The sequence below is a fragment of the Acomys minous genome (genome assembly GCF_964271855.1).
Source record: "Acomys minous genome assembly, chromosome: 15".
Taxonomy (NCBI): domain Eukaryota; kingdom Metazoa; phylum Chordata; class Mammalia; order Rodentia; family Muridae; genus Acomys; species Acomys minous.
The window spans coordinates 100,850,642-100,871,128 of NC_140497.1; the positions used below are offsets into that span (position 1 = coordinate 100,850,642).

Below are 20,487 nucleotides of genomic sequence, written 5' to 3' on the forward strand. Positions count from 1 at the left end.
GGTGGTACACTGTTTTGTTTAATTGCACGCGTGTATGAGTGCGGCATGTGCACATTAGTGCAGAGGCCAGAAGGGGGAGACAGAATCGCAGTGGCTGCTGAGTCTGGCAAAGGAACCAAAGTTAGGAGAGCAGAATGCGCTCCTAACTGCTGAGCCTGCTCTCCAGCCCGCCACCCCTGTGTGCCCCATGCAGACTTGGTCCGGGTCCTACAGGAACGTCTGGGCTGGCTGGGGAGCCCCGTGCTTCCCCAGGGCCCTGGCGGTGGCTGCCAGCACCGCCAGCTCCTCTGCCTGCTGGACCTGCATCCGAGCCACCTGCTGCTCCAACTTCCGGCGTTGCTCTTCTTGCTTCCGGTGGGCTCCTCTGAAGGCCAAGGCCAGAGCGCTGCAAGCAGGAGGGGGGAGATGCCTGGCTGAACTGGGACACGGTCCCATGGGCTTGCCTTCTTAGAAGCGGGGGAACCGAGCCCCAGAGAGTGCTGGGGTGCTTCTCAGCCGGCCCGAGCCGCACCTGTGAGCCTTGCACAGCTCTCTGTTCAGCTCCGCACTCTGAGCACGTCTGGTACGGCCCTTCTGAGCCACGTGTTCCAGCTGCCGACGCAGGGACTGCAGCTGTGCCCGCAGGTCCACCGCCCTGCAAGGGTTCGAGAGGCCATCTCAGCCCTGTCCTCTGTCCTCCCCACCACACCTCGGCGTCTGCTGTATGCAGTGCCCCCAGCCACATCCACCCCAGCCCCACCAGGCCCTGACACCCACCTGGCCAGGGATGCTGACAGTTCCTGGGATACATTCTCAGAGTCCCACGCTCTGCCCATTTGGCCACCCGGGAGGGCATGAGGGACCTAAGGGAGGGCGTGGGTGGGACAGAATGCGCTGGACTCACCCTAGGCTGGGCATTGAAGGCACCCAGATCCTGGCCAAAGCCTATTATTTTAAGTTATTACATGTATACATGTTTGTGTAATGCCCAGATTTCCCAGATCACGAGACCCCGAAAATGACCACCAGGACTCCATACTGATGCAACAAACACAGGGTCCTGTATTACGGACTCGAGCTCGGGTCACACCCTTCCCGAAGCAACAGGATAGGAGAGTGGCGCTGAGCTTCAAGGGTAACGGGCTTATAAAGGGAAAAACCGCTAGCAGGGGTTGTGAGTCTCAGAAATGTTGACCTTTAGGCGGGTTGGGTGAAGCCTGGATCACAAGGAGAAGCTGTGGGTCACAGGAGTGTATGTCGTGCACAACCATGTGCGTGCAGTGCCCACAGAGGCCAGAACAGGACATAGGATGCTCTAGAGCTACAGTTAAGAGAGATGCGCCTGAACACCGTCCTGGGGGCGCTGAGACTCGAACCTGCGGCCTCAGCAAAAGCATCCAGCGCCCTGCAGCCCGCCTCGGGCAGGATGGGGGATGGCAGGAGTCGTACCTGGTAGTGCTGCTGCCCCTCCTCTCGGTCCTCTACCTCCTCCTCCTCACTACTCGGGTCCTCGCTGCTACCCCCGCTGCTGCGGGCGCCTGCGAGGTGAGCCTGCTCCCAGCGAAGCTGCTCCAGGAGCAGCAGGTGGGCGGGGCCCTGGGCGCGCAGAGCCGCCTCCCGCAGCTCCAGCCCGCGCTTCTCCCGCCGAGCAAGCTGCAGCCTCAGCACCAGCTCGGCCAGACCGTCCTGGAGAGGTGGGGGCTGGAGTCAGCTGCTGGGGAAACTGAGGCCCCCGGGGGTGCCCTCGGAGGCCGGGAAAAACCTTCCTCTTGTAAAAGTCACAGCTGGGGAAATAACATTGTGGAACCTTCTAGAATTTCTCAGGCGGCACCTCTTTTTGCTCTGTTTTTTGAAATTTATTTTATGAGAAGGAGGATAGCCGGGCGTGGTGGCGCACGCCTTTAGTCCCAGCACTCGGGAGGCAGAGGCAGGTGGATCGCTGAGTTCAAGGCCAGCCCGGTCTACAAAGTGAGTCCAGGACAGCAAAGGCTACACAGAGAGACCCTGTCTCGAAAACCAAACCAAACCAAAACAAAACAAAAACAAGAAAGAGAGAGAGAGAGAGAGAGGGAGGGAGGGAGGGAGAGAGAGAGAGACAATAGTGCAGGCTTTACTCCGCCCCCAGCACTGGAGGCAGAGGCAGGTGGATCTCTGTGAGTTCAAGACCAGCCTCATGTTCACAGAGCATTGTAAGTAGCCAGGGCTACATGTGGGGTTGCAACGTGAGTGCAGTGTTGGAGAGGCCAGAAGGGGGCGTCACAGCACCTGGATGGAGCGGGAGTTGAGCGTCTGTGAACCTCCATGTGGGTGCTGGGATCTGAACCCTGATCCTCTGTAAGAACAGCCAGCACACTTAAACACTGAGCCGTCTCTTCAGCCCAATTCTCCTATCTTTTACTTTTTTTTTTTTTCTATGACTAGGATTCTCTGTGTAGCCCTGGCTGTCCTGGACTCGCTCTGTAGACCAGGCTGTCCTCAGAACCCACAGAGATCTGCCTGCCTCTGCCTCTTGCTGGGATTAAAGGTGTGCGCCACCACTATTCAGCTACATTTTTGGGGGTTTTGTTTTTTGTTTTTGATTTTTTTTTGAGACAAGGTTTCTCTGTGTAGCCCTGGCTGTCCTAGAATTGCTTTGTAGACCAGGCTGGCCTCAAACTCAGTGATTCCCCTGCCTCTGCCTCCGGAGTGCTGGGATTAAAGGTGTGCGCCACCACCACACCTGGCACTTACTGTACATTTTGAGACCTGGTCTCACTGTGGAGCTCAGCCCAAGGGTCCTGATGCTTGTCTCAGAGCCCAGTGCTGTGGATGGGGGTGGGGGATGGGAGTGGGGGGGGCGGGAACAAGGAGGAAGAGGGTGCTCACTTCTGCTAGGCAAGTGCTACACTACTGAGCCACCCTGCCCCCAGGCACAGGAACGCCTCACTCTGGCTGCAGCCCAACATGTCCCACAGGAAGAGGATGCTAGGAAGACAGACTCACCCAACCTGGTGGATATGCCTATGACGGAGCACCTAAATTAGGGTACTAGACCTGGGGACACCTGGGTTGGGGTCCTGGGCAGAATAAGAAGTGAGTTGAAGCAATCTTGCTCTGTGTCCTAACTGCAGAGGCAACGTGAACCAGCTGCCTCCCTCTGGGAGTCACCACTTCCCTGACACAGTGGGCCGCTCCCTGGAGCTGTCAACCACGTCAGAACAAATCTTCCTTCCTGAAATGGCACGTGTCAGGGATTTCATCATAGAAATACAAAGGAAACTTATACAATCTTACGGAAAACCCAATCAGGAGGACAAACTCCTATGCATCCCTCAAAACCTCAACTCCAATTCTCCGTATGGGAACACAGCTCCCTACTCAAGGGATACTCTGCCTCCTGCAGGTCTCCAGTGACATCATCAAGGGTTTGCTGTGACAGTCTCAGCACATTCCTACCCGAGTAGCCGCTAGGTCCCGCTGGATCTGAGACTTCCCCAGCCTGGGCAGGGCAGGGCCGGGTTGGATCTCCAGAACGGCCTGCACTGTTGCTTCCGCGTGGGGCATTGTGGGCCTGGGTGGAGTGGCAGGGCCAAGCACTGGGGGGACCTTCACCAGAGCCCACCGTTCGCGGAGATGCTGGACACGGCCATGCAGCCGAGCAGCCAGTTCCTGTGGGGTAGGCGTGTCCACACTGCTGCCCTCTGGGCTGTAAGAGAGGAGAGGCCAACCTATTTCCACACTCAGCTCTGAGGAGCCAACAGCATCCAAGCACAACCTATAGGAAGAAGACAGCCTTCCAGCACAATGACATGGCAGGTGCTGGCACTCAGTCAGGAGAGTGCTTGTAGCTCAGTCCATAGACAGCTTGCTTAGCATGCGTGAGATCCAATGCCTGGCACAATATAGACACACTGGCTCTCAGGAGGTGGAGGCGGGAGGGTCAGGGGTTCAAGGTCACTCTCAGATGCATAGCAAGATGGTGGAGCCTCAGTGGTAACCATGCCAGGAGTTTGAATTTTATTCTGTAGTGTGGACAGCTCATACCAGACAAGGAGGCTGTCCTGGCAGCTAAGACTCCCAGTGCAGAGACAAAGCCGGGAGCTGTGACGCACGCTATTTTAAGTGTATTGATAACCCTGCCAGGTCCACACAACGTGTCACCAGTGGCACCTTCCTTTGGGGCTACATCATGTCTTGGTCACTTCCTGTACACCTGTTCTTTACTTCCTGACTGCCATAATGGATTGACACATCTGAAGCTGTGAGCCAGCGCTTAATAATGACCTAATAAACTTAATAAACTTCTCTTCACTGTTTTTTTCCCCCTCCAGTTTTAGAGGCTGAAACCAGGGTCAGTGCGAGGGTACTTGATGCTTTGTGTATAGTATGTGTGTCTGGTATTTGTTTATTTTAGACGGGGTCTTGCGGTGTAAACCAGGCTGACCGTACACTCCTCAAACTCTGCCTCCTATGTGCTGGGATCAAAGGCTTGTGTCACCATACTTGGTGCCACTGAGTAACCTACTCTAGTCAGGCCTTGTTCCACTCAAACATGATGAACTCTGAGCCAACCCTGGGCAGTGACGGCGACCCCTGTGCAGCAGGCTCCGGGATACGCCTCCGTCACCCTCATGGACCAGCATGCTCTTGTGCTTCCTGCAGGTACCTGGGCTGCGGTGCCTCCTCTCCATCCATGGCTGCTTCACTCTTCATCAGCAGCCGACGTGCTTCCTTCTCAGCAGCCTGTAGGTCACCCTTGGTGGCATCAGCTCCAGCTCCTGAGCCAGCTGTCCTCAGAGCAAGCAGCACCCCGTATGCCTCCTCACAATCCTCACTGTGGGACAGGTTCTGAATGTCTCAACATGGAGCCCCAAGCCCGGCATAGGTAGGCCTGGTCTACATAGAGTGTTCCAGGTCAGCCTGGGCTATGCAGTGAGGCTCTGTCTCAAGTAAACACACAACAACAAACCATAAAAAGACACTACCCGAGCCAGGCGTGGTGGCGCACGCCTTTAATCCCAGCACTCGGGAGGCAGAGGCAGGCGGATCACTGTGAGTTCGAGGCCAGCCTGGTCTACAAAGTGAGTCCAGGATGGCCAAGACTACACAGAGAAACCCTGTCTCGAAAAAAAAAAAAAAAAAAAGACACCACCCATCCTCCATGCTTTGTGGGTTCAGAGCAAGACCTTATGGTGAGGCAAAGTGCCTTCTGAAGGTCCTGTGTCCCTCTGCACATCCTGGGGTGCAGCCCTGCCCCACCCCCAGCCACCACCATCACTGGGAGCAGGCACAGACCTATACTGCAGGGCCAGGCGTAGGGCTGTGGCCTCGGCCTCCCGCTGGCCCAGCTGCATGCTGAGGCTCTCACATCGGCCCTTGTAGCTCTGGAGCACAGCCAGCAGGAGGCGGTTGAAACACTTCAACTTCTCAATGCTCCTGCCTCCAAAGGTGGGTGATGAGGAAGATAAGTGAGGCTCCAGTCAGTTGGAGCCATTCCCCCACCCTCACAACCCAGTGACAGGTGGTGTGGTGCCCTTAAAAGCTCAGCAGCCGTAACGTAGCTGCCCACCCCTGGAGTTGCTGTATCTGGTCTTCCATGAGGTGCGTCTCTGGAGCTGGATGCTGTGTAGAAAGACATCCAAAGATCTGGGTACTGGAGTCACTCCGGAGGCGCTGGTGGAGCGGGCGAACCACAGGAGAGTCCTGCCAGGAAGATACGACTTAGCTTCCTGTCATCAAAAGCCTAAGAGGTGGCCGGGTGTGGTGGTGCACGCCTTTAATCCCAGCACTGGGGAGGCAGAGGCAGGTGGATCACTACGAGCTCAGGGCCAGCATGGTCTACAAAGTGAGTCCAGGACAGCCAAGGCTACACAGAGAAACCCTGTCATGAAGCCTTAGAGGTGTTGTTGGTTTTTTTTTTCTCTCTCTTTTTGAAGGCTTAGGGTTGAACCAGGGCCTTGGATCATGTTACACATCTGGTTTAGCACTGAAGTAGAGCTGAAACGTTAGTTTGTTTTGTGTGTGTGTGTGTGTGTGTGTGGGTGGTACACACATATCAGATGTATGCATGATGTCTGTCTGTACATGCATGTGTGTGTGTGTGTGTGTGTGTGTGTGTGTGTGTACACCATTGGCACATGAATAAATGTCAGGGGACAACTTGTGAAAGTCATTTCTCTCTTTCCACTTTGTGGATCCCAGGGATTGAACCCACGTCAGCAGGCTTGGCAGCAGGTACCACTAGAAGCTGAGTCATCTCACTTTTTTTTTTTTAAATCTGGAGACAGGGTCTCACGAAATTAATTGGCCATGATCATTCTTTCTCAGGCCCCTAAACAGCTTTGAACCTCCAACCTGGTGATTTAAGCTTTTTCTTTTTTACCTTAATTTTACCTGTATGGGTGTTTGCCTGCATGTCTGTCTGTGCATCTCTGCATGCTTGGTGCCTGTGGAACCCTGAAGAAGGCAGCAGATGCCCTGAAACCATAGTTACTGATGACTGTGAGCTGCCGTTTGGGTGCTGGGAACTGAACTCAGGTCCTCTGTGAGAGCAGCTAGCAGCCCTAAGCACTGAGCCATTTTCCAAGCCCTGTTTAGGCTTTTTCAGATACTATGGGTTGTATGAACAGTTTCCTCCAAGATAGAAACGTTTCATGTTGCAAGAAAGCTCCTTAAGCAGGACAGTAAACAACAACAAAAAGCCTCAGGAAGTCCCTGGAACTGAGCACATGCTCTAGGCCCCGCCTAGCCAGAGGAAGAACAGTCCATCTACGACTAGTAAACAGCTGCAAAGAAAACTGGGAGACCAGACTTTCTGCCTGGGAGCAGTTTAGATCACAGTAACTAAGGCGGGGCACTCTCCTACCTGCATCTCTGCAGTGAGCCCCAGGTTCCCAGCTTTCACGGGCCATCATCCATGCTGAGCTAGGCTTTGGTAATGCAGCTGCCTTTGAGTCATTTTGGCTCCTGTAAGTAACCCCTCACCCATAATCCTGTATGTAGCACCAGCAAAACTCATTGGTTCACCAAGTTGGACTTTGGTGGTGTCCATACTTTGACGTGTCATGGGTCCCTATCTGTGGTGAGTTGATGTGTGTGGTGTCTCTCCAAGAAAACGTTCTGTTATACTAAACTATGGACTCCCATGAAGCACACATTGCAGCCTAAACCTCCCCCCACAACACACACAGACACACACACACACACACACACAGAAAAGCCAAGGACATCATAACCCGGGCTCAGAGGCTCCAGGCTTACCTGAGGCGTGCAGGTTTCCCCTTCTGCCCCAGAACTGCTGGAGTTGCTGTTTGTATGCCGGACTCGGAGGGTGGAGGGAGGTGGGGAGGCCTCTAGCCGTGTCAGGGAATCCTCCAGCTCCTGCACCTGCCAACGATGGGGTCTCAGGCTGTAGCTTCATGCACCCCGAGTTCTCTACAGCAACAGGAGCCCTGTCCATGGGACCCAGGACAGGCCCCCTTCTGCCACTCAACACCCAACCAGGGCAGTGATTGGCATTGGGATGGGGGGGGGAGGGGGACAACTGCCGTTTTATAATATTTTTTTAAGATTTATTTTTATTTATTTTTTTGAGACAAGGTTTCTCAGGGTAGCCTTGGCTGTCCTGGGCTCACTTTGTAGACCAGGCTAGCCTCGGATTCAGAGATCTACCTGCCTCTGCCTCCCGAGTGCTGGGATTTTTATTATTTTATATGCACTGGTGTTTTGCCTGCATGTGTGCCTGTGTGAGAGTGTCCGGTCCCCTGGAACTGGAGTCACAGACAGTTTTAAGCTGCCATGTGGGTGCTGGAAATTGAATCCCTGTCCTCTGAAAGAGCATCCATCTCTCTTGACTGCTGAGCCTCTCTCCAGCACTTCATTTTTTCCTTTCTAAATTTTTAGGAGACTCTGTTTCTCACGGCCATCTGGATCTCCTCAGCTGAAGCCATCCTCTCGCCTCAGCCTCCCAAGAAGCTGGGATTTCAAGTGTGCACCACCACACTCAGAAAGGAGAATTTCGTTTTTATGTTGGTGAGAGGAACCTCTGCAAGCCAAGTGCAGAGCCACGTTCCAGCCCCTCACTGGGGGGAATCTAGGCGGAGCTCCACCCCTGAACCACGCCCCCAGCCCTTCACTGGGGGATTCTAGGCAGGGGCTCCACCCCTGAACCACGCCCCCAGCCCTTCACTGGGGGATTCTAGGCAGAGGCTCCATCCCTGAGCTATGGCCCCAGCCCCTTATGGTGATTCTAGGCAGGGCTCTGTAATATATACTTGCCTTAGTCCTGTTTTTACTTCTGTTTTAAGATGTTTGCCTAGCTTGTCAAAGTTAGTGCTAAATTGTGATCCTCTTGTCTCAGCCTCTGAAGTTCTTTCCATTTCAGGCTTGTCCCACCACATCTGGGCTTAACATCCCTTAAAATCTGCCCATTTCTGGTGTCCTCCACCACTTCCACTAGGCGCCTGCACCACTGCTCGCCCGCCATCAGGATTATGGTCCATCACCAGACCGTTCCCCCCACGGTCAGCAGATGGCGCAAGGGAACACCTGTAGCAGGTCGGTTCCCCTCAGAACCCAGAACTCTCTGAGGCTCCCAGCACAAGCAGAGCACAGTTGCTCGTCCTGCCCAGCTCTCAACATCAGGCATACATGGCCGCCACCCCTTCACCTTCATCTCCTAACCCAGCCACTTTGAGCTCGGGATTTGTACCGGTTTGTGTGAACTTGACATCAGCTGGAAACATTTTGGAAGAGGGACCACAATTGAGAAAATGCTCCCCCTGTATGGAGCTGTGTACATTTTCTTAACTGATTTTTGATGGGGCGGGGCCGTGCCTGGGCTGTGGTCCTGGGGGAGGGCCCAGCTCACTGTGGGCGGGGCCGTGCCTGGGCTGGTGGTCCTGGGGGAGGGCCCAGCTCACTGTGGGCGGGGCCATGCCTGGGCTGGTGGTCCTGGGGAGGGTCCAGCTCACTGTGGGCGGGGTCATGCCTGGGCTGTTGTCCTGGGGGAGGGCCCAGCTCACTGTGGGCGGGGCCATGCCTGGGCTGGTGGTCCTGGGGGAGGGCCCAGCTCACTGTGGGCGGGGCCATGCCTGGGCTGGTGGTCCTGGGGGAGGGCCCAGCTCACTGTGGGCGGGGTCATGCCTGGGCTGTTGTCCTGGGGGAGGGCCCAGCTCACTGTGGGCGGGGCCATGCCTGGGCTGGTGGTCCTGGGGGAGGGCCCAGCTCACTGTGGGCGGGGCTGTGCCTGGGCTGTGGTCCTGGGAGAGGGCCCAGCTCACTGTGGGCGGGGCCATGCCTGGGCTGTGGTCCTGGGGGAGGGCCCAGCTCACTGTGGGAGGGGCCGTGCCTGGGCGGGTGGTCCTGGGGGAGGGTCCAGCTCACTGTGGGCGGGGCTGTGCCTGGGCTGTGGTCCTGGGGGAGGGCCCAGCTCACTGTGGGTGGGGCAGTGGAGCAATCCATACAGAGCAAGCCAGTGAGCAGCACCCTCCCTCCATGGTTCTGCATCAGCTCCTGCCTCATGGTTCCTGCCTTGGCTTCCCTCAGTGATGGAGAGGACCTGAGAGTTCTAGATGAAAGAAATCTCTTCCTCACCAATTGGTATTTTATCACAGCAGTAGAAACCCTAAGACAGGATTCTCCTCTTCTCTCTCTCTCTCTCTCTCTCTCTCTCTCTCTCTCTCTCTCTCTCTCTCTCTCTCTGTGTGTGTGTTCCCAGGGTCTCAAGCAGTCTAGGCAAAATCTCTACCATTGAGGTACTCTGAACCTTTTAAAAAACAAACAAGAAAGTGGGGAGCGCCATAGTTCACTCTTGTGATCCCAGCACTGGGGGAGGCAGAGGCAGGTGAATCTCTATGAGTTCAAGGCCAGCCTAGTCTAGAAAGTGAGTCCAGGACAGCCAAGGCTACACAGAGAAACTCTGTCTTGAAAAAAAACAAAACAAGCAAGCAAGCAAGCAAACAAACAAACAAACAAAAAACAGGAAAAAATTGACACAGGGTCTGCAACCCAGGCTGGTCTGAATATGGCCTTCGTCTTGGCCAGGACCAGCCTCTGACTAGAGATTGTCCCCTCCTCAGTTTCCTGAGTGCTGAGATTATGGGGTATACCCTGCCTGCTCCCCTCTGTCCTACAGTCATCTGGGCCTCGCTCCCCCTCTTTCATTTTGCTGTCTTCCTTGGTCACCACCATCATGTCATTGTTGACTGAGTAAATGTGCATCCCTTCCTGAGGCAGGATCTGCCTCCTCCATGAGCCCCCAGCTCACCTTTCTCTGCAGAGTCGCCTTCTCTGCCTGGGCATCCTTCAGGGAAGCGTGAGTGGACACCAGCTCATCCTCTCGGCTGCCCAGGGCCAGTCGCAGCCAGGCGTTCCTCTCTATGAGGCGAGCTGCCTCCTGCTGCTCCGGCCCAGCGGCTTCTTCCTGATCAGCAGAGGACCCTGGGGCCCCCTCGTCTCTGTCTTCTGTATCCACCGGCCTTGGGACGCTCAGGGGGCGGTGGCGCCACGCGGCCACCGCTGCCTCGAGGGAGCTCAGCCTGCACTGCAGGGTCTCAAACACGTTGGGTGCTGATGTCTCAGCAGGGCCAGCATCCAGGGGGGCTGCCTGCGGGGCCTGGCGGGCTCCCACCTCAGGATCGCACGGTTCCTCCAGGCTCCAGGGAAGGGCCTCACGGTATCCCACAGCGCAATCATCCTCGGTCCTGTGAAGATAACCGAGGCTCAAGTGGGGCCCGGAAGACAGACGGCCAGACCCCAGGGTCCCTGGGAAGAGGGTGAGCAGTAAGTGAGCTGCGAGGCTTGAAGGAGGAAAAGGAAGGGAAGGAAAAGTGAATGCGGGGTTACTGCAGGTGCTTGGGGGCAGGGGGCAAACTTGTGCGGTGCCCAGCTGGCCCAGGGGGAACATACTGAATGTGACCTACCGGCTGCCTGGGTCCCTCTGCTCAGGGTCCAAGTGCTCCCGAAGCAGCTCAGGTTTGGCCTCGAAACTCCCACCGGTGGCCTCCACCTCCTCTGAGCTCTCAGCCACGGGGTCCAGCTCCACCTGCGAATGGCCCCGCCCCCCACCCACCCACAGGCTCTCAGGCATCAGGTGCAGCTCCCCTTGCGGAGGACCACAGCTTCCTAGCCATGCAGCCACGCAGGCCTGGCCTCCCAGGACCCCTGGAGGTGGGTGTGGCAGGCAGAAGGGCACACTTACAGGCGGAGGATGCCTTCCTCGGCGGCTTCGGGGCCGTGTAGCCCGGGCACTCATGGCCTTCTTCTCCCCGGACTACAGCCTGCTCTCCCCTCTTGCCTTTGTCACCTTGGGGTCCTTGGGGTTTTTGTTGTTGTTGTTGTTTTGGTTTGGTTTTGGTTTTCCTGTAGGAGTATTGGGTCGTCTGTGTTGATTGAACACATTGGAATATTTGAATGCCCCTCTCTATGGCGCCCACCCCTCGTCCGTTTGCCCCCTACAACCCACCCCGTCTCTACCTGGCAGTTCTCCTCTCAGCTGCCTGAGTGCACCTCTCTTCTCTGCGTCCTCCCCCCCCTAAAAATCTGCTTTCCTTCCAGGCTTCTTCTAGCACCAAACTCCCTCACCCTGGGGGGCGGTGCCGCCCTCTGCTCTGCTGCTCCAGGCCACCTTGGGAAAGGCCTGAGCTCCTGGGCACATCTCAGGTCATCCAATGGCCACTGAGGTTGCGCTGGCCAAGGCTGGCTTGGGAGGTGGCTGGGAAACAGGAAGCCCCTCTGCCCTGGTCACATGGCCAGTTATTGTCTTGTTTCCTTCTCCAGGATGCCGGCTTCCTCCGGCCCGGGACAGGACTCTTGTCCCACTTCAAGATGCCAGCCCCGCCCCCCAGCCCCAGACCTATAGCCTCTCCATTTCCAATTTGGGTTTCTCAGGCGCCCCCCCCACCCCCGCGTCACCAGGGCTCACTCCACTGTTAAAGTCTTTTTTTTTCTTCCTTTATTATTTTAATTTTTTAAATTTTATTTTATTTTATTTATTTAATTTTTTTTGGTTTTCCGAGACAGGGTTTCTCTGTGTAGCCTTGACTTGACTGTCCTGGACTCACTTTGTAGTCCAGGCTGGCCTCGAACTCACAGCGATCCACCTGCCTCTGCCTCCCAAGTGCTGGGATTAAAGGCATGCGCCACCACGCCCGGCTTATTATTTTTATTTTTGTGTGTTTCTAAAAACAAAACCAAAACTGTAGAAGTGAGTGGGCTCCAATATTGGCATAGATCTTGTTTTGTTTGTTTGTTTTGTTTTGCTTTTTGTCTTTATGAGAGAGTTTCTCTGTGTAGCCTTGACTAGCCTGGACTCACTTTGTAGACCAGGCTGGCCTCGAACTCACAGCGATCCGCCTGCCTCTGCCTCACAAGTGTTGGGGTTAAAGGCGTGCGCCACCACTGCCGGGCGGTATATATCTTATTTTTCATTACTTTGCTCTATTTATTTGTGTCTGTGGTGGGTAAGCTACATGCACGTGTGGAGGTCAGCAGACTTCTCGTGGAAATCGGTTCTCTCGGATCGAACTCAGGTCTTCAGGCTTGACGACAAGCGCCTGCACCTGTTCAGCGGCCCGCAGCGTTTCCCTTCAGCTGTGCTCAGGCGTTGATGCAGCATGAGGCTGTGTACAGTGTGTCTGTCTGCTGGCTTCTTTTTACTTTTTCTTTACATTTTGGTTCTTAGACATAGCCCAGGCTTGCCTACATGCCTGATCTTCGTCTTCGGGCCTCTGGAGTGTTGGGATGACAGGTGTGCACCGCCAACCCATGCCAACATATGTAAAATAAGTAACTGAGAGGCCCTTGGCAAGACCAAGCTGTGTCCTACCCCGTCAATCATCAGTTGGTCCCGCCTAGCTCGGACTCCTGCCCTATCACAGCAGGAGCCTTGACAACCACAGTCTGATTAAGCCAGAACTCCAAGCTCCGCCCAATCTTGCTTCAACCCAAGGGTCACACCCACACCCTTGAACCATACTCCAGCTTGTTTTCCTCTAAGCTGCACGCCTAGGATCGCCTCAGCCTATCAGCTTCCGTGTCCCGAGGCCGCTGAACTACATTTCCCAGAAGGCGTCTTGGCAGAACTCACACACTTCCGGTCAGGGAGATGGCGGCTGCCTAGACCCCAGTGATTGACTGGCTGCGGTACCCAGGCTGCGGGGTGGGACCTGCAGCGGTGTGGACGGGTGCGGGCTCCGTGTCGCCGTGGGCTGACTGCGACCCGCCTTGCCGCAGCTCCAGGTTCGTCCCACGTGAGGAGCTGGGGGCTGTGAGGTCCCGAGACGGGACGTGCCTACCCGGGGCCTGGCCTCGCTCCCGTGCACGACCCAGCGACCCACGCGCTGGAGCCTCGGGTGACCGAACTCGCCACCTCGGGAGGAGCTGTGGGCAGCCGCAGGCCAACCTCTGCAGCGCCCGGTGACCGGGCAGCCGCGTGTGTCTGCTCGGTGCGAGCAGTGGAGAGCTAACGTTGGGCCACGCTTCAGTGGGTACAGTGCTTGTGGCTCAGTGCGTAGGTGCTTTTAGCTCAGTAGGTACAGTGTGTATAGCTCAGTGGGTAGGGTGCTTGTGGTTCAGTAGGTAGGGTGCTTGCGGCTCAGTGGGTAGAATGCTTCTGGCTCAGTAGGTAGAGTGCTTGTGACTTAGTGGGTCCAGTGCTTGCGGCTCAGTGGGTAGAGTGAATGTAGCTCAGTAGGTAGAGTGCTTGTAGCTCAGTGGGTAGAGTGCTTGTGACTCAGTGGGTAGGATGCTTGCGGCTCAGTGGGTAGGATGCTTGCGGCTCAGTGGGTCGAGTGCTTGCGGCTCAGTTGGTAGAGTGCAGTAGGTAGGGTACTTATGGCTCAGGGAGTACAGAGCTTGCCTAGGGCTCCCTGGGCCTCCATCCCCAGCACCACATAGACCAGTGTGGTGCTGCACTGCCAGCAGGAGGTGGATGCGGAGGTACCAGGTCATCCTAAGCCACATAACAGGTCCAGCCTGGACCACACTGAACTGTCACAGAAAGTGAGAAAGCTGCTCCCTCCTTCCCCGAGGGTGGGTCCTGCACTCTGTCTTAAGGGAGCCGCTCTGTAGCCTTCAGACTCCTGTGCTCAGCTTCTCCTAGTAACCCAACCTTTAAACACTCTTCAGGCAGGATCCTGGCTTCTGCTGTCCCGCCTCCATCCCACCACCCCGGAGCCATGGAAGTGGCTGAGGCCAACAGCCCCACCGAGGAGGAGGAGGAGGAAGAAGAGGAGGAAGAAGGAGAGGAGCCTACGTCTGAGCCCAGGCCTCACACTCGCTCCAACCCTGAGGGGGCTGAGGACCGGGCCCTGGGGGCTCAGGCCAATGTGGGCAGCCGTAGCGAGGGCGAGGGCGAGGCAGCCAGTGTGGATGATGGGGCTGCCAGTGTCTCGGGAGCCGGGCCCAAGGCCTGGCAGGTACCAGCACCAGCACCTGAGGTCCAGATTCGAACACCAAGAGTCAACTGTCCAGAGAAAGTGGTATGTAGGGGGCTTGGGTGGGAATGGAGGGGCTGGGGTGCTCAGACAGGCAGTCCTGCCTGGTGAGAGTCTCTAAGATGTTGCCTCAGTTTTCTATAGGTTACACTGGCATCACACACTGGGTCACTAAATTTACATTGTTTTTTATTTTTATTTTTATTTATTTATTTATCTTGGTTTTGTTTTTTTTGAGACAGGGTTTCTCTGTGTAGCCTTGGATGTCCTAGACTCACTTTGTAGACCAGGCTGGCCTTGAACTGACAGCAATCCGCCTGTCTCTGCCTCCCAAGTGCTGGGATTAAAGATATGCGCCACCATGCCCGGGCGTTTTTTTTTTTTTTTTTTTTTTTTTTTTATGTTATGGCACCTGGACCTCCACATATGTCACTCACCATTTCCTGGGGGGACTCTAGGTAGGGCCCCAGCCCCGAGCTACGACCCCAGCCTTTCTTGGGCGCCGCAGGCTGGTCCCACCCTGGCTCTCCTTGCTCTGTCTGCTTTGGTCCTGTACTCGCTATCTTTTGTTTATGTTTCAGATCATCTGTTTGGACCTTTCAGAGGAGATGTCTATGCCAAAGCTGGAGTCCTTCAATGGGTACCGTAGCATTGGGCTTGGACACGGGCAGCTCAGAATGCACAGGGTCCTCGCTCCACCCAATTGGATGCAGGTGTCCGGGACACTGACAGTTCAGGGTTGTGGCCTTCTAGACTCCTGTCCATATGTGTGACAGGTTTAGGAGCCAGCTGACCCCAGGGGACCCTCAGGCTGGTGGGACAGGCCACCTTCCGGTTGGTGAAAGCTGCTGAGCTCTGTGTGGCCCTGGCAGCTGGGGTACCAAGTCTCACACTCGGACCGGCTTCAGGAGCCAGTGCACACACCTGCCGTCCCAGCACCTGGAGGTAGAGATGCAGTCAGGAGTTCAGGGTCCATCTGGGCAGTATGGTACTTTGGATGCCAGTTTGAGGCTAGCCTACACTACACGGTGAGGCTAACCTGGTGTCTTAGAGTTCTCTAGAGGAGCAGAACCAACAGAATGAGCGTAGGCATGGACGGGGTTCATCAGAGTGGCCCCCATGGGCTCCCTCGGTCCTTGGGGTGGGACGGGGTTCATCAGAGTGGCCCCCATGGGCTCCCTCGGTCCTTGGGGTGGGACGATGGCTCAGCTGGTCTGCAAGGTGCTCCGCAGTCCTGAGGTAGCTGCTCTCCAGCCAGTGCGGGGATGGACTTGCTAGTGAGAGGGACAGCGAGCCAGCGAGGGGTGGCCCAGATTTCGGGGGGATTTTTCCACCTCAGAAGATCAGATCTTCACCCTTGACATCATGATTCAACCATGAGAACAGTCCCTGACGGGCGTGCCCGCCCAGCCACTTGGGTCTTAGTTAATTCCACATGTAGTCGGGTTGGTAACCAGGACTAGCTGCGACACCTGAGTCTCTGCGCCCAGTGGCTGTCACCCTGTGTCACCCCTGCCGCTGTCCTCCCTCACCCCCACCCCCAGCTCCAGGACAAACGCCCTGAACGTGTCTCAGAAGATGGTGGAGATGTTTGTGCGCACAAAGCACAAGATTGACAAGAGCCATGAGTTCGCCTTGGTCGTAGTGAACAATGACTGTGCCTGGGTGAGGCTGGAGGGCAGGGACCCTGGGGACCTCAGGGCCTGGGTGAGGCTGGGGGGACAGGGACCCTGGGGACCTCAGGGCCTGGGTGAGGCTGGAGGGCAGGGACCCTGGGGACCTCAGGGCCTGGGTGAGGCTGGGGGTCAGGGACTCTGGGGACCCCAGGGCCAGGACCAAGCACTGAGGCCCTGCCTTCCCCGCAGCTTTCTGGCCTGACCTCTGACCCACGAGAGCTCTGCAGCTGCCTGTATGACTTGGAGACAGCTTCCTGTTCCACGTTCAGTATCCTTCTTGCTGTCTTAGCCCCACCCCTCACACCGGGATGGGGTCTCATTAGGGTTGTGGGGTCCCTCCAGCACAGAGCCCAGGTTGGGCTTCCAAAATACAAAACAAAACAAAAAAAACCCACCAGGGCACAGAATCAGTACTTTTCTGTAGATGTTGGTTTTTGACACAGGGTCGTCTTGCTTGTAGCCCAGGTTGGACCATGATCTTCCTGCCTCAGTGTTCTGAGAATAGCATGGCAGCGGTTCAGAACCATGGCCCTTAGTTCTTTCTCAGTAGTTATGTAGTGAGCCAGCACTCGGCAGCCTGCGTATATAGTCTCATATGCAGCTGTCTGTAGACCAGACTAGTTCACACTCACAGAGATCCACCTGCCTCTGCCTACCAGGTCCTGGGATTAAAAGAGTGCACTCTGCACCACCCCCATCAATGTAGCCGAGGCTGGCCTTGCATTCACAGCGTAGCCGAGGCTGGCCTTGCATTCACAGCGTAGCCGAGGCTGGCCTTGCATTCACAGCGTAGCCGAGGCTGGCCTTGCATTCACAGCGTAGCCGAGGCTGGCCTTGCATTCATAGCGTAGCCGAGGCTGGCCTTGCATTCACAGCGTAGCCGAGGCTGGCCTTGCAGTCACAGCGTAGCCGAGGCTGGCCTTGCAGTCACAGCATAGCCGAGGCTGGCCTTGCATTCACAGCGTAGCCGAGGCTAGCCTTGCATTCACAGTGTAGCCGAGGCTAGCCTTGCATTCAAAGTGTAGCCGAGGCCAGCCTTGGGCTGCTGCTTCTGCCTCCACCTCCACAGCGCTGGCATGCCAGTGTGCCTTAGAGTACCACACAGCTGCGAGCATGCTAAATTGAGCTGCAAGCACTCCAGCATCTGAGCAACTGAACCCAGGCCCAGCACAGCTTTGGTTGTGTCCAGTGAGACCACAAATGGAATAGCCCACGTATGACATTCTAGGAGGAGTCAAAAAGCCGAGGCAGGAGGATTGCAAGTTCCAGGCCAGTGCTAGCTACAAATCTAGACTCTTTCAAAATCACAAAATCAGAAAAGAATGAATAAAATGAAAAAGCAACAACAGAAAGCTGGCTGTTAATACACAAGGCTGCCAAACCCCAAAGCCACCGGGAACCAGGCTCCATCAATTGCCTGGCATCCTGAGCCTGGGTGGGACAGGTGTCAGCAGATCTCCAGGGAAAGCATCACCCAAGCAAGTGCCAGTATACAGTTGGTGCCCACTTAATGGTGATATTTGCCTAGAAAGCCACAACTGTGTCTTTCAGCCTGTGGCCCCTGACATGGAAGGTACTCCCCCAGAATTAAAGAAACAGTGAAGCTGTGGCAGGCAGGGGACCGCAGGCTGCCGCAGGGGGAGAGGAAGCAGGCTTGGAGAGGTGCAGTGCTGGGTGGGGTGGGGCACATGCTGCCTGCCCCAGGGGGAGGTGCCCACCACCTCCCAGGATCCAGGTCAGGGAAGCCCTCTGCCTCCGAGCTGGCACCTCATCCTTAGCATATCTCCAGATCTGGAAGGCCTCTTCAACCTCATGTGAGTGCTCATGTGGAGTGGGGTGTGGCCCTGGGTTCCCTCCCCAGCAAGGTGCAGACAGATGATAGCCCCTAAGGCTGTCCAGTGATGCTCGAATTCGTTTTTCCTTTGAGAATACTTTTGTTTGTTTTTGTTTTTCGAGACAGGGTTCCTCTGTGTAGCCCTGGCTGACCTGGATTGCTTTGTAGACCAGGGTGGCCTCGAACTCACTGAGATCCGCCTGCGTCCGCCTCCCGAGTGCTGGTATTAGGCATGCCCCACCGTGCTGGCCTTTGAGGAGTACTTTTTAAAGGGCTCTTTACTTTTTTACATTTTATCTGTATTTTGTGTGTGGGCATATGTGCCACAGCGCATGCGTGGAGGCTGGGGAACAGCTTGTGAGGGTCGTTTTCTGCTTTCACCTGGTGGGGGTGTGACCCGCATTGAACTCCGATCTTCCGGCTTGGCTGCTGGTGCCCAGCCGGGTCGCCCTGGCCCTGGCTCTGTGTTTAACATGCAGGCCCCAGGGTCTTGGGTGTGGCCTTCAGCCTAGAGATAGCAGCGCTGATGTAGCCGAGAAGCCCCCTCCAGCCTGTGGGGAAGGGGCCGGGCTAGGGCGATGCAGCTGGGTACCGAGCCCTCCCCCTCTGTAGCCAGCAGAAGACCGAGCTGCCAGTCACCGAGAACGTGCAGACCATCCCACCCCCCTACGTGGTGCGCACCATCCTGGTCTACAGCCGCCCTCCCTGCCAGCCCCAGTTCTCCCTGACCGAGCCCATGAAGGTGAGCCTGCGGGGAAGGGAGGGCAGTGGTTAGACACCAGAGGCCGCGGTGGGAGCCTGCCGTGTCGTCCCGCCCGCTGCAGAAGATGCTCCAGTGTCCCTACTTCTTCTTCGACATCGTTTACATCCACAACGGCGCCGAGGAGAAGGACGAGGAGCTGAGCTGGAAGGTGAGACGCTGCGGCGGGGGACGGGGGTGGGTGGGGTTGGGGGCGTCTCGGGCCTGACTGGGGCCTACCTCGCCCTGCTCTTTACCGGTCATTGAGCTGGTGGTGAGGACTTGGGAGGCCGTGGCTTGAGCAGCCCAGGGAAGGGGCCGGGCCCTGCCACACCATCCCTAGCACCTCACCCGTTTCCTGACCTTACCCTGGCTCCATCGTCACTCTGCACCCATCCCACGTTGTTTCTTCACCTCTGAACTTGCTGTGTGACCTTGAGTGGGAGCTAACATCCGTGAACTTGAGTTTACGACTGTGGTGTGTGGGTCACGTAACGGTGCTGCCTGAGGACCCGAGTTCAATCCCGGGACCAGCGTGATGGGAGGAGGCAACCGACTCCCAAGATTGTACTCTGACCTCCAGGCACCTCCTCAGCGTGTGCGCACACACGTGCACACACACTCCATATGCACACCTGAAACTGCAGCCCCTCGCCCCTAAGTGCAGTACCTGACTGGCTGAGGCCTCAGGCATGGCGACCTGAGGGGGTTTCTGCCAAATGACTCTGGTCTGAACATTCCGGGCTGGTCACTTGTCTGATCTCAGTCTTCTCTGCAGCTGTTCACTAGTCTCAGAAGGACTTTTCTGGCTGGGGGGTGGGTGCGGGTGGGGGTGGAGACTAAGGCTCAGTTTCAGGATCTTCCTGGTGCCGTTTGGTCTGTTTACCTTCCTGCTTAAGGAACTTCCCTGCACGATGGAATGTTTCACTCTAGAAGGAAACTGATATACAGCAGGAGGCTAGCCTGGGCAACAGGAGTGAAAACACCAACCCTGGAGAAGCCCTCCTGTGGGGAGTTGACCTTGCCTCTCCTGTCTGGCTTGAAGCAGGGTCTTGCTGCTCCGCAGCTGTCCTGGCTGGCCCATAGCCACCGCGTAACCTGGGGTTAAATGTGCCCTGCTGCATTTAGCTTTCTGTGGTAGAGTTTTGAGCTCCGGTCCACACGGCAGGCCACCTCCTGCCCCACACTGGGCTGCTAGAGTGCCAGGCCCCAGGCGCGAGGTGGGTGTCAGGGAATGTCTGTTAACTGCAATAGTTCCAGGCCTGGCCAACTCGTCTTCACCCCTCAGAGCCCACTCCAGATGCCCCTCCCTCTGGAAGGCCTCCAGGGACAGGGAGGGCCTGTAAGGTCTAAAGCAAACCCTGAACAGCCCCTCGCCGGCCCCTGCAGGACATGTTCGCTTTCATGGGCAGCCTGGACACCAAGGGCACCAGCTACAAGTATGAGGTGGCACTGGCTGGCCCCGCCCTTGAGCTGCACAACTGCATGGCCAAGCTGCTGGCCCACCCGCTGCAGAGACCCTGCCAGACCCATGCGAGCTACAGCCTGCTGGAGGAGGACGAGGAGGCCGGTGAGGGGGAGGCTACCGTGTGACCTGTGACCAGTGACCATGAGGAGAACTCGCCTACACCCTCGTCCTGGGCCACACCCACTCAGTCCCCTGTAAATTTATTCTTCCTGGGACCGTTTGGTCATCAGAATAAAAGTCTGAGGCCTCTGAGCCTGCCCTCATTTTGGGTACACTGAGACCTGCTGTTAGTCTATGAGTGACAGAAAACAGGTGCTGAGCAAGTCAGCAGTGTGTGGCTTCAGGCCCAGCCGTGTCCGGGTGATTGGGGCCGTGCT

At 56.4% G+C, this 20,487-nt stretch overlaps 2 protein-coding genes across 9 annotated transcripts; one reads left to right on the forward strand and one right to left on the reverse strand.

Annotated features, from left to right (window-relative positions):
• On the reverse strand, positions 1-11,668 carry USHBP1 (USH1 protein network component harmonin binding protein 1). Of its 5 annotated transcripts, none has more exons than XM_084760611.1 (13): positions 11,542-11,668; positions 11,159-11,319; positions 10,881-11,002; positions 10,226-10,661; positions 7,219-7,344; positions 5,528-5,661; positions 5,254-5,394; positions 4,625-4,792; positions 3,415-3,664; positions 1,429-1,665; positions 757-842; positions 512-634; positions 1-385 (listed from the first exon to the last, which is right to left on the reverse strand). In XM_084760611.1, exons 2-13 carry the CDS (start codon positions 11,210-11,212, stop codon positions 208-210), a joined length of 2,055 nt encoding a protein of 684 aa, XP_084616737.1. In that variant the 5' UTR covers positions 11,213-11,319; positions 11,542-11,668; the 3' UTR covers positions 1-207. The 5 variants fall into 5 exon arrangements, with proteins under 5 accessions (XP_084616737.1, XP_084616739.1, XP_084616735.1 ...); XM_084760613.1 differs by having other exon boundaries at positions 7,219-7,338; positions 11,434-11,653; XM_084760609.1 differs by having other exon boundaries at positions 11,434-11,652.
• A 1,288-nt stretch (positions 11,669-12,956) lies between these two features.
• On the forward strand, positions 12,957-20,373 carry BABAM1 (BRISC and BRCA1 A complex member 1). Of its 4 annotated transcripts, XM_084760618.1 has the most exons (10): positions 12,957-13,101; positions 13,192-13,441; positions 14,086-14,438; positions 14,975-15,033; positions 15,938-16,058; positions 16,259-16,337; positions 17,859-17,883; positions 18,516-18,645; positions 18,728-18,814; positions 20,032-20,373. In XM_084760618.1, the coding sequence occupies exons 3-10, from the start codon at positions 14,136-14,138 to the stop codon at positions 20,233-20,235; spliced, it is 1,008 nt and encodes a 335-aa protein (XP_084616744.1). In that variant the 5' UTR covers positions 12,957-13,101; positions 13,192-13,441; positions 14,086-14,135; the 3' UTR covers positions 20,236-20,373. The 4 variants fall into 4 exon arrangements, with proteins under 4 accessions (XP_084616744.1, XP_084616742.1, XP_084616743.1 ...); XM_084760616.1 differs by having other exon boundaries at positions 13,023-13,445; XM_084760617.1 differs by having other exon boundaries at positions 13,023-13,403.
• The last annotated feature ends 114 nt before the right edge of the window (positions 20,374-20,487 follow it).

Excerpts from the sequence above, each read along its gene's own strand:
- BABAM1 (XM_084760618.1), top strand. The coding sequence starts at position 14,136 with ATGGAAGTGGCTGAGGCCAACAGCCCCACCGAGGAGGAGGAGGAGGAA. Across the intron at positions 14,439-14,974 it reads TCAACTGTCCAGAGAAAGTG|ATCATCTGTTTGGACCTTTC; the intron begins GTATGTAGGGGG and ends TTTATGTTTCAG. Across the intron at positions 16,338-17,858 it reads AGCTTCCTGTTCCACGTTCA|ATCTGGAAGGCCTCTTCAAC; the intron begins GTATCCTTCTTG and ends GCATATCTCCAG.
- USHBP1 (XM_084760611.1), bottom strand. The coding sequence starts at position 11,212 with ATGAGTGCCCGGGCTACACGGCCCCGAAGCCGCCGAGGAAGGCATCCT. Across the intron at positions 11,003-11,158 it reads GAGGAAGGCATCCTCCGCCT|GTGGAGCTGGACCCCGTGGC; the intron begins GTAAGTGTGCCC and ends GGCCATTCGCAG. Across the intron at positions 5,662-7,218 it reads GGGAAACCTGCACGCCTCAG|GACTCTCCTGTGGTTCGCCC; the intron begins GTAAGCCTGGAG and ends TCTTCCTGGCAG.